This window comes from Lathamus discolor, chromosome Z (assembly GCF_037157495.1).
Source record: "Lathamus discolor isolate bLatDis1 chromosome Z, bLatDis1.hap1, whole genome shotgun sequence".
Lineage (NCBI taxonomy): Eukaryota > Metazoa > Chordata > Aves > Psittaciformes > Psittacidae > Lathamus > Lathamus discolor.
Window position 1 is genome coordinate 93,380,706 of NC_088909.1, and position 12,339 is coordinate 93,393,044.

Consider the following 12,339-nt stretch of genomic DNA (forward strand, 5'->3'; position numbering starts at 1 on the left):
AATGAAAATTGTCACTGAATCGAAAAAGCAAAGAACAATTCAAAAACTGTTCCAGAGCCAGACAGTACACAGTTAAAACTTTGACTTTGCCTAAATTATGCACAAATGTATATTAACTGTTAATGTGTTTTGGAGTGTGATGGTAATACCCTGCATGCTTTCTAAAATAAACATCACTTGTAAAATACGAGTCCTGTAATACAGTATGAATGAAGCCTTACTTCAAAGTGCAATGCTGTGGAAGGCAAAACTCCAAAAATAACATACAATATCGCCCCTACTAGCTGACAAACTCTCTTAGAGTGGGGAAAACTAGAGAAAGTTTTAGTTTAAGAAAAGTTCATGTTTTAGACTCCTGCCTTCAAACAATCTCCAGATTTTATAATTATTTGTTAATATTAACACTACTCACAAACACAATAATTAACCAGCAAGGTAACATAAGATGATCACAAATATGGAGAAAGGAAGAAATTAAGATGGGTGTACAACTTCAAGTTGATACGTGTGCATTTGTGTTAAATTATCCACTGCATTCACCTGGACTTCTGGTTTCATTTATTGCACCAAATGTGCAATTTTCACTTGCCATTCAGTTATAAGTTTAGTGCTTGGTGCTCAGTACTTGGCCTTGTACTTTTTACATATGCTATTTCAACCTACTGAATTAGCAGCTTCCTTGTGGATTCACCTCTACGTATCTTGACCATGAACATGTATTTGCAAATGTTAGAGAAACTACTCTCAGCATTTAAGTGAAACAAGAGATCATCTTTAACTCCATTAAAAAAAAAAAAAAAGAAAAAGAAAAAGGTCAAAAGTATTTACCACTTTTGGCTATCTAATCACATAGCTAAAACCTTATTTTTTCAGAATACATAGCACATTCAAAATGCACTTTCCATTTACTTCATTGATAATTGCTTTGATTCAGCTCTGAATGATAAGATGCACTTCCACAATCAGATTAATCCAGTGAAAGGGACTTTTCCAGCTTCCCTCCCTCCTCTGGCCATGAGTTCTGACTGTCTCCTGTACCAGCGCTAACAAACAAATCGCTCAAACGAACAGGATCAGTTTAGCTCATCTCCAAAATTGACCTGGCCCAAAAAAGGGAAAAAATTATTCAGGCAAATGGGTCCCTGACCTCTTCCCCAGATCAAGACGCAGTGGCAGCACAGGAAGCTGGTGGGAACATACTATCAGGAATGGACGAAATGTCCTTGCAGCGTCAGCCCCACATTCAGGTCAGCTTAACCAGATCGTGAAAACGCAGCTTCAGTTTTGAGAACCCCTGGCTGAGCAAAGAGAAAGAGAAGAGCACAATAGGTCCAGCCACGTGTCAAAGATCTGATTTAAATGACTCGCCTGAAATTGCACTCAGCTTTTGTGACAAAAATGGAGAGAAAGAATCCAATTTTGCAAGGGGGGCAAAATATTCCTCTCTCTTCATCACACCTTTCTTGTTCAAAGAACACCTTCTAATTTCAAAACGAAGCAAGGCAGGAGTCTCAGACTCTTCTCCGATCACGTTACCTTACCCTGTCCACAGGCAGCAATAGCATGATGCCCTGGTGTGCCGAAGGAACAAATCTTAACAAATGGTTCTTAACTTACGTCGGGCACTTCCTACAGTTTGCATGTTAAACTCTGTTCTTTTATCACAACTTCCATCCCAGTTTTAACAAAAATTATCTTAAGAAAAAGACTGTTAGTGGGGTCCTCTCTTAATCCTGTGTACGGTTCTACAGTCCATTGTAAAGACGGTCGTGAAGGCAACATGTTTTTCATCAGCAAGGGTCAGATACATACCAAACAGAAAAAGGGTTACACTTGGAAATTCCAGATTCTAGCCAAAGTTTCAGAGAAATTCCTCTCCCAATTTCAGACAGAGCTGCTTTCTCCTCCAGGGTGCCAGCATCCCACAGGGAGGCTTGAGGACTTGTGGTCCTCAGGTGGTATATCTGTGACCTAAAATGGATAACCCTTACTTAGCTGTGATTTTTCACTTCAGAGTTAAATACTATGAGGGATGCATGCTTCACAGTGGGGATTTTAAAACATATCAGAGTTTTAATTTCCTGGGTTATGGGAGGAAGGTGCGTGGTGGCTTGAAGGGCTTGAATTTGATTTCCTTCATTAGGCATGATCCTCCAACACTACCACTTGGGAACTGACACTGAAGTGAATTAATCTCATAAATGGGAGAACAAGCAGATTCACCCAGAGCCCAGGAATCAGCAAACCAGAATGGGCAATCAGAAGACCAGGATCCAGAAGCAAACTGGAAAGCAGAGTGTCCCAAACAACATTGGAGATTGCTGTAAAAACACCAAATAACATGAGAAAACAAGAGAGAGAGTTTTTATGCTTGCAGGTGTAGACAGAGGCCTCACACAGGAACAGCTCCATCCCACTACAACACCAACAGTCTGACCAAGCTCCGCACCAAGGATAGCCAGAATGTATGCTAAAATCAAGCTGATAAAAACATGTTTCTTTCCAGAGAAATTCAGTTTTCCGAAGATTTGTTACTTGGCCAAATTTTGGTAGATATTCAAGACAATGCAAATAGCACCTTCCTGCCAAACTTCAAATATCTCTTCTGAAGCATGAGGGCTTTCCAAAGAAAATGTTAACTAGAACTGAACCCAGGAAAGCTACTGTATTTTCCACTGGCCTCACTCTCAGAAAGAGCTGGGCTATTTTGGCTCCGATTTTTAAGAACAGTCTAAGGAAAAAACTGGACGCTTAAAATGTAATTAACGAACTACACATAGCAAACCTACAAGCAGCTATAAGCAGTGGGTTACAACAGAAGCATCAGGCTTAGTTGTATAGATTGTCCTGTTAAGGCCTTCTCTTATTCCTCTTAATATAATATACTTCTGTATGCTATATACTCTTTGATCAACAAGAACAAGGCTGGTAGCAAAATCATATTATAAAAATGGTAGTACTATTGCATTTCTATTACTTTCTTCTTGTAGCATCTACAAAGTTTTAATGACTTTCCAAATACAAAAGCACAGAACAACAATGAATAACCCAGACCTTTACTAACCATTGCATTACTTTTAGTTGAATTTGGAGACACAACAGAACAATACCCCATGTGGTCCACTTAATACAGCTGATAATTCAAAAGTAAACATACTGACATAAAACCAAGTTTAAAATAAACTTGGAATATTTTCTTTAAGTCCTGACTAGTTCAGCCAAGTTAGCCCAATTAAATTCAAGAATATTGTCTTTGAAAGTAAAACAGTCCATTAGAATTCAATCAATTTGAAAATTATTATGGGAGAGCTATAACAGCACCACCACAGCAGGACTCTTAAGTCACTCAGGGAAAACCCTCCTGTCCTGGAACCTTCTTTTCCCTACTGCTACTTCAAGATCACAAAGGCCGGTATTAACTAAGCAATTACATCCACTAACATCAAATGTCACAACACATCTGAAATCAAATTCATGACAGCTTTCAACTGTAAAGACGAAGACAAATCATGGGTAATGCCTGAACAAAGCAGACCTATCCCACATCCGTCAGTCTCATTGCCAGGGGAATCCTCCTCTCACTATCAGTCCTTATCTTCTGCTTTCAGCACCACTCTACAGACCTTTGCAAATCCTAAAATCCCACGAATTACAGGGCACGTTAATAGTCTTGGTGTGACTGTAACCAGGAGAATAAAAGACTAATTAAGCACAATGCTGAGTAAATGTTTTCCCATTGACACTTTGAAGATTCTTTCTTCTAAACCAAATTACCAGCTTGTTTGTATACTGTATATCTCCTCACAGGTTAATATTTTTGTATTTGAGTTCATACCCTGCAGCTGCACATTCCACTGCAGCGCTCGCTATACTTACCGAAAGAACAAGTTAGAACAGCTCATCATGAGTGAAACTCATTTTCATGCTGCTTCTTCAGTGACATGGTAATTAAGGGTTTGTGAGAGTATACAGTAATATTAAAACTCTAAAAGTACTTGGGAATTTGCTCATGGCAAGTGAATATGATGGCTTATAGTTCCCAGGAAAATGTATGTAATGGTAATTTAGTCAGCCAAGAGACGGAGCAGATGGTTGAAGTTTCCCTGTCCGCTTCCAAGGAGTGACATTTGCCCAATGGGGTGGGAACAGAACTAGAGGACTCTTGCAAACCAGGAACATCGTTCACGACGAGAACATCATCTTCCTTTCTAAAGGGGCATAGCCATCATGTAGCCGAAAATTCACACATCGGACTGCACCCATTCCCTCCACCCCAGCACACACACTCTCCATCTCACGGGAAGGCGAACTCCGCGCCTCTCCAGGATTTTCGAGGTTTGACCTGCTTTAAAAACGCCGCCAATGCATTGCACTCCACACGCAGCCACAGCCGCACACGCCTCTGGCCCAGAAACTCCAGAGGCACTGGCAGCCGGGCACCCACCACGCGGCTTTACTCCATCCCCGACACCGCGGTGAGAGGCGGCGGCCGCAGCCGGAGCCAGTCCCACACGACCCCCGCCCCGCGCTCGCGGGGACACCGACCTTCCCGGGGCGGGGAGACCGACCTACCCAGAGCAACGAGCAGCGGCGGAAGCGCCGCGCCCGCGGAGCCCATGGCGCGCTGCGGAGCGGTGCGGAGCGGAGCGGAGCGGTGCGGAGCGGTGCGGTGCGGGAGTCACGCTGTTGCTGCTTCCGAGCGGCCGTTTCCCAGCGCGTCACTGAGCGCCACCTGCTCCTGCCGCCCCGAAATACTCCTCCTCCTCTTCCTCCTCCTCCTCCTCCCCTCCACGCCCCCCTGCGGCCGGAGGCAGCTCCCCCGCTTCCCCCCCCCCCCCACCCAGTACCCCCCCAGGCGCTGGGCGGGAGGGGCCTGCGGTACCCTGCGGGTTCCTCTGCGGGTTGTGCCCCTCGGCTCTCCCCAGTCTCAGTCCCTAGAGGAGACACCAGCGGTCTTCCCGCTGGGGCTGCCCCGAGCAGGGCTGCCCGCTCGCTGCTCTGCGCCGCGGGGGAAGAACGGCTCCGGGGCGAGGGAGCCGGGCCAGGGTGTCCTGAGACAGTGCTTTGGGGGGGTGGGGATGCTTCTGTCCGTGTTTGGAAGTCAGGAAAGTGAAGGACCACGGTAAGACGTGGGGCTTATGTAACATCATAAAGTCTCTGTCTTCCGCCAGTATTAAATTGCACATTTAATCATATTGACTCTGTATCTTCTCCTTTAAATGAAATTCCTGCAGAATATGTCCTCAGCTATGCAGGAGTGCAACAGGATCCAGGAGCCATGCTGCAAAACTGATCCAGAGTTGGCAGTGGTGGAGAGGATGTATTGCCTATGCAGAATAGCTGCCTACATTGGCTGAGGTGTCATGCCAATATCCAGAGAGACAATGTGAATCAAAGCCAGTAAAAACTGAAGATTTCAACTTGCTAAGAAATCAGGAAGAAGTGTAAAGTGCAGGGTACCTGTGTGCTGTACAACTTCCAGCCTATCCTGTCTTGTCAGCACTGTATATTGATTTGAGAAACATTCATTTTCTCCATCCCACAGTTCTGGTAAACATCAAAATATGTGGCACTACCTTTTCATACAGAGTGTATTCTATTTTGTAGCAACGATTTATGCTGAATAATTCTTAGCTCTTGGCATTAACACTGTGTAATGAAAAAGACAGTTTGCCTGGAAAATTGAAGTAGAAATACTTCCCCTTCTCAGCATTTAGGTCACGGTCCTTTAGGTGTGAGACAGACTGTATCATTCATTTCAGCAGTCCTGTAAAAGTACATGTGTGCTCTGATTCTTATTTCTTTTTAACATTCAGAATCAAAATTGTAAGTTAAAATGAAGAAGCCTTTCAATAGGTGGGGTTGTTTAACAGGTATTTATTTGGACATTGGTTCTTTATGGACATCACGTAGTTCAAGAAGTTCCTCTAGGACATTAAAACCATTGATAGAAGTACAGCAGGGAGCTGTCCCAGTATAACTCATGTTGATTTCTTTCATGTCTTTACTCTTTTAAGACGTACGGACATGTTACTCACCCTAACATATGAACTTGCACTTATGAGCATTTCCTAAGACACTGTCGGTGCTGGACTCTGAAGCTCTTGGTCAAGCATTACCAGAAATGACTGACATGTCTGTTAGAGCAGTCCTTGGGTTTCCTGCTCAGGATGTCATAGAAGCCCTGTAAACGGACTTTTCAAGGAGCAGCTTCCTGAGGCAGAAATGTCAGCTTCAGTACCAACTGTGATCCAGTGACCAGTAGGCAATTTGTGATCGGCAGAGAAGCTCTAGCCACTTCTTTTCCCATCTGCACTGAGTGTACAAATATGTGTGCCACTCTGGGACAAGGAGGAAAATCTATGCCTCCATAAGGAGGAAGAAGAACCCTAATTAATGGATACTAATGAAAGGACAATAACAACAAGAAAAATCCACAGCATAGAGGAAAATGGTTTCTTAATATGTTGAAATAAACCTAGAATCCCCTGTGCCACACCCTAAAATAACCTCCCAGACTAAGATGTCTCAGTTTCCTAAGAAACAATGTCTTTGATCAGTTACCATCATTCTAATTATAAATATACCCTGAGGATACGAAACTTTCTTCCTCATCCAGACACAATGTTGAAAAATAGTTTCTCACACACAAAGGCTGTCTCCCAGGGTATTGCTTCTCAGACCAACATTTGTCTATACCTACAAAGAATGGGTCAGAGAAGAATAAATACTGTGAGAATTATTGTGTTCTTTGACAATATTCCATTAGATGAATACTTCTGTTTCAAACAGATTATAAGGCATTTGATAACAATTCATATAATCCTGAACTGCTACTGTATATTATAGAAAACAAGATTTTCTGTATTTTGCAGTATTTCATCTTTTTTACTCTCTTCAGCTATTTTATAGGTATTAAAATTATTCAGAAAAATTATTCCTTATTATAGTTTACCTACACTGATTAAAAAATAGGGAACTCAGGGAACAGTTTGGTTAGTGCTCTCTATCTTTGCAATTTAAATTGAGGCCTTGATACACACCCTTTGGTCTACATTGTCTTTGTTGTCTTTGTTTTTTTACAGCACCCTTTGTGTCTGCTTGTTAGTGATCACACGGACACTTGCCAAAAACGCCATGTCTGCCTGAACTGGTTTACAAAGTTTCAGGCTCAGTTCTATGCGAACATAGATAACTTGCACATTAGAGAAACTGTTTTGTTGGCAAGAGCCAACAAACATTCCTCTTCACAGCAAGGACTGTGGGAAGCAAATTGCTTGGTCAGTTCTATTACAAAAAGGATAATTTTTTGCATTTTCAAGAAAAACTAACAAGTAGCAGAGGGAAGGTACTGAGCAAATTTTGAACAGATATTCTGGTGAACACATAATAATCAATTTTATTCTGGAATTTTACAAACGATGTGTGTTATCCTAGCTTTTTAATGTGATGATACAAAGTACAATTAATGCCAACTTCATTGGAATTATATTCAGGTATTTATATTTTTGTCACTTGTGAGGAGTGGCCCCAGAATCAGAGTTTTTGTGGTATGCAAAACTGGGGAGATTTCTGTTAGTGCATTTCCGGGAGGAGGTTTTGTGAAGGTGATGTAATTTACACACAAAAGGACAAGGTGCATGGTTCCAGGCCATTCATTTGACATGATTTGTCTGAAGATTTTGGAGGGAAGGGCTACCAAGTATCAGTTATTATTTTTGGCAGACACATGATGTCTGTAACAAAGCTGTTACGTTAAGGGCTGCACTGAAGGAAAAAAGAATAAGCTGCCAAAAAAAAAAAAAAAAACCAACCCAAAAACAAAACCCCAACCAAACTAAAAAGGAAATGTTAAAATTAGCTGCGAGGATGTAGTTTAGACATTAGTAATAATTCAGTTTTGTATGAAGCTGGAAAAGGTCAAAAAATAATACACAAATGAGATTTCAGGAATTTTTTTAGGCAGCAAGTAGAGAATAAAAGGGCACTTCTCTATACTTCCGTCCACACCACTCTTTTTTATCACTTTGTACAATTTGGGTTCAATCATCTCTAAATACTACAGTAGAAGTAGAAAAAATTAAGACAAAGTAAGGAAGGTGGAGTATGGCTTCGATACCAAGACTAATCAATTAGATCAGCAGTGTTTGCTCTCAAAAGAGATGCCTCTAAAAGGACATAGTAAATATGTACTAGAAGGGGCATCGATCAGGCTGATGGGGTCAGTTGTACTCTTGGTCTTTACAGTAAGGGAGAAAGAGATGTCTGATGAAGCTACCACATAGCAAGGTCAGCACAAACAGGAGAAGATTCTTCTCCCAGAGAGCATGGAGGTGAAGATTGCAGTGCTGTAGGGTGGTGGATGCTTAAAGCTAACCTGAATTCCACATCAAGGTCAGAGAAGAGAATCCACCTACGATTACTAAACACATTGAGTCTTCCCAGGTGACAAAGATCTTGAGCTGCCGAAAGGCAGGAGGCTTGAAGAGTTCTTGTGGGATGCTGGTCACCTGTGCGCCTTAATCTTATGTTTCATGTTTCTGCTTTGGCTGACATGACACAGGACTTGGAACTGCATGTCTGACACAGTATTGGTTCTCTTACTTGTTTCTGCTATTGGTCCAATTTTAGTTTTCTATTCAATTGACTTAATTACAGCAAATAATCCGGAAGACAGACTTAGCGTGTAAGGATTGGTTAGTTTTAATATTTAGGTCATTCTGTGATTTAATTTTTAAGCCATTATTGAAAATATGATTTCTGATTTGACTTTATATTTCTGTAGTCTTAACATTGTATTATTAACAAGATAGATGCTTTCCCCTACTGGGAATCTGCATTGAGGGAAAAGATGTCAGTGACACCTGAAAATACTCTGTAGTCTCGCTGAGCTTTGAAAGCCGCTGCATGCAAAGGGTGGACAGCTAACATAGGCAGAAAGAACACTTCTGTGTAAGTTTCAGAAACATCTATACTGCTGACTTGAAGGCAAAAGCAGTCATGTAGTTCAGGAGGCTTGGCATGTCAGACAACTGAAGTAGTGTGTAATACATGGAGTAGTATGTAAAGTGGTATGTTGAGCTCCTTCCCCAGGTGCACACACACATGTACGTACACACTCCCCCTGTGAGGCAAACTGAGCCCCACATTTTGTGCCTGTTCTCAAGCTTAGTGTTCATGATTGAAGTTAACAAGGAACAGCAGTTACTGGATGCACCTTCCGTAGCTGATGTATTCTTTCTGTCTCACTCTTTGGCTGTGCTTTTAAGCCAAACGAAGTCTGGGCTCAGCCTCCTCTTTGCCTGGCTGTGCCTGTGCATTCCCTACTCCAGCTCTAAGCACTTGCACAAGGTGGTAATGAGGCAGCTGGGGCAACTGTGGCTAAAAACTAACACACACACAAAAGGACACAAAAATTGCAGATGGGTTACAGAAGCAGACAAAAGCAGATGAGTTTAAAAGCCATTGAGTTGCCTGCATTACCCCCCCCCCCCCCCCCCCCCCCCCCCGCTTCCTCTGAGAATTCAAATTCACTTTGGAAGCTCCTTTTCTCACATGGTGATCAAAAGTAACCTACCTTGTTACATCTTAGAGTACAATTTTTAAAGCAAATAACCTGTTTTCCACAAAGACTTAAAAATGAACAAAAAAGGGCTGGTAGAGAAGATACTCAACCTAAACCATGGCAAAACATTTGAAAGTCCATCTGGGTCAGCACACACTCTGTTTCTTAACCAGGTAATATGAACCTCTGAGGACTAAATGGGATTGAACATTTAAGAAGTTAAGATTTCAGGGAGAAACACAGCAGCCATAGGCAGTTTAATGCTCCTTTTCACTACAGGCGAAGACAAGTATGCCACTTTTCTGACCTGAAGAGCAGTCCTGCAGGAATAATACTTCATGTCCTCATGTCCCCTGATAAATAAATATGAAACTGATATCCAGGACAGGGTTCAAAGTAAAACCTTCAAAAGGCATATAGTATGGGTGTCATGTCCTCAGCAATCGCTATACCACTCTCCAGTCTTGCTCCTGATGCACAGCATTGCTTCGTACTCTATATGTACCAGAACACATTCAGCTATTTCATGCTATTTTCTCTGAACTATGTCCTACCTACCACAGAGCATATATATATGTTTCTATGGATATTTTTTTTCCCGGGTGAACAAAGCTTGTGGCTGTCATGGGGAAATTATATTAATAAGGAAATAAGGCAGTCAGTGAAGAAATGTTCCCACTCACCTCTGATCCCCAAATGTGAGGCCTTATAGGGGAGCCTGATAATGCAGCCTATGTAATTTCATACCCTCTAGAGCTGCCGATGTGCTAATCCAGCAACTTCAGCCCCTTTATCAAAGCATTAGCCTTGCTAAAGCGCCAGTAATCACTTGAACTCAGAAAAATAGTGGGTATCATCTTGAAAATATTTCTCAGATAGGAGCTGTAAGTATGAGAACCTTCATTTCCTCAAAATATGCCTTTATTTACATTTTTGACCATTTCTATTTTGAAAACATAGTGGTTGTTTTCTGGTGTCATGGATTTAAGACCTATCCATTCTTCTTTGTTGCTTGCCTGTAACAAAAAGTTGCTCAATTATTTGGTAGGCATTTTTTTAGCAAACCTAACTCCCTTCACCACTGAATGACACTGAATTTTAAGTTAATTGTGTGAGAGAAATTTGTGATAATGTGCTGCCTTCTTTTTTTATTTTCTCATATTGTTTGCAACCTAAATGTAATAAGCTAATGAAAAATAATACTGAATATACATAGCTGCTGAATTCGACCTATTCTCAACTGATCATTTGCTATAATATTTACCAGTAGCTAACTAAACCTTGAGTTACAAATGAAATGAGGCAGGTGGCTAGGGGATAAAATATGGTATGGGATCAAGTATCATCTAGTTGACTGGAGGTACAAAAGTGTTCCTTATCAGGTTGCAGAAATCTTATTGTATAAGAAAAAATTCTCTTGAGGGAGCAAACAGGCCAGATCTCAGGAATGAAACCTGAAAGTTCTTTACATGAAAGTATGACCTATGTTGCAGCAGTATATTATAAGACATATTGCTCTCTAAATGTATCTGCCAATGGCTGTTTGCTGAGAGCTATAGGCATCTTTCCAAATACTGGAAACTCATGACATTAAGGAGGTCAGAGACTGTGAATTATTTTTGTCAGATCACTCAAATAAGCAGGAAAAAGCAACTCATTAGTCTCAAAATCTACAATATCAATACCACCAGAACTTTTCTTGTCTGGCTAACGGGGTCGTGCAAAATTTCAGCTGAATCCCAGAAGTTCTGAGATGTAACAGCATCTGTTGCACCATAGCGTAAAAATGACAGAGGCTCTTGTCAGTGAGATTTTATGAGCTGACAAAAAAGATGATGAGCTATTAATGGCTAATAGTTTGGGCCATGAGATGAGAATATTCAGCAATGTTTGTGTATACAATTCCCCAGAATGAATGAATATGAATTACTTTTCTCAGACTATGTCTACTGTCACAGAATTGCAAAACTTCAAATGCTTTTGAGGGAAAATTGAGGAGATCCTCTGTTTTTTTGTCTTATCCTCTCTGATAAGATGGAAAGGCTCTGTAATGGAAGATGGTATGAAGAAACTTTCACTAGAGAGAGAGATCCTTTTTCTGTACTCCAGAAGGGAGAACGAGTGAATAAACATGAATAAACCTTAAGGACTATATCTGAATCAGCTACGTGAAACTTTGCAATATGTATTAGCTTTCCATATACCAAATCAAGTTGAACCATAACTGAGAACCATGGCCACTGCTGAAGTGAGAGTGTGCAAAGGGTTTGGACAAAGCATGCCAAGACAAGTGGCCCAGTAGATCTAAATGTGCAATCCACTTTGCATACTTCTGCTTCCCTTCTCCTATCTATGAAAATCCCTAGGGGGTGCAACATTCAGTGAGCTCTTGAGGAATGTCTGTCTTTTCTGAGAAGACAGAACACTGAGAAAAGAAGGGCAGGAGGGTAAGTGCATGAGAGAGGAAAAGCAGTAAAGAAGCGCAATGCCCCACTGTACTAGAGTCAGAAGTAAAATCTGCCTGAGGGTCTTTTACTCACCCTTTCTTTTTTGACTGAATGAGCAAAGTCCAGTATCTCTGGGGTGTCAGTCCTCAGTCTTTGTAATTAAAACATGATTACATTGAACACAGCTCAGCTTATCATCTGCTTCTTTAAACAAAATTCAGTTGTGCTGTCTAAACTGTGGTATCAGTCAGTTGTTACTAAAACTTCATCAGTGCTTTAATCTTTATGACTCTTCATTTTTACAGGGCTCAAACCACACTCACTGTA

The 12,339-nt window shown here is 41.3% G+C and overlaps 2 protein-coding genes across 3 annotated transcripts in view; both read right to left on the minus strand.

Annotated features, from left to right (window-relative positions):
• ITGA2 (integrin subunit alpha 2) overlaps positions 1-4,734 on the minus strand; it is a 68,408-nt gene extending 63,674 nt beyond the window's left edge. Inside the window, exon 1 of the mRNA XM_065663197.1 lies at positions 4,573-4,734. Within this exon, the coding sequence (XP_065519269.1) occupies positions 4,573-4,618 (46 nt within the window). The 5' untranslated portion in view covers positions 4,619-4,734. The remainder of the gene's footprint in view (positions 1-4,572) is intronic.
• Positions 4,735-5,706: 972 nt separating this feature from the next.
• Positions 5,707-12,339, minus strand: part of LOC136004617 (integrin alpha-1-like) — an 80,863-nt gene continuing 74,230 nt past the window's right edge. The window contains exon 31 of one of the 2 annotated variants that reach the window (XM_065661236.1): positions 5,707-5,767. The gene's annotated coding sequence lies outside the window, so the exon portion shown is untranslated. Of the gene's footprint in view, positions 5,768-6,570; positions 6,700-12,339 lie in introns of those variants that run through there. The other variant, XM_065661235.1, reaches the window with a different exon arrangement.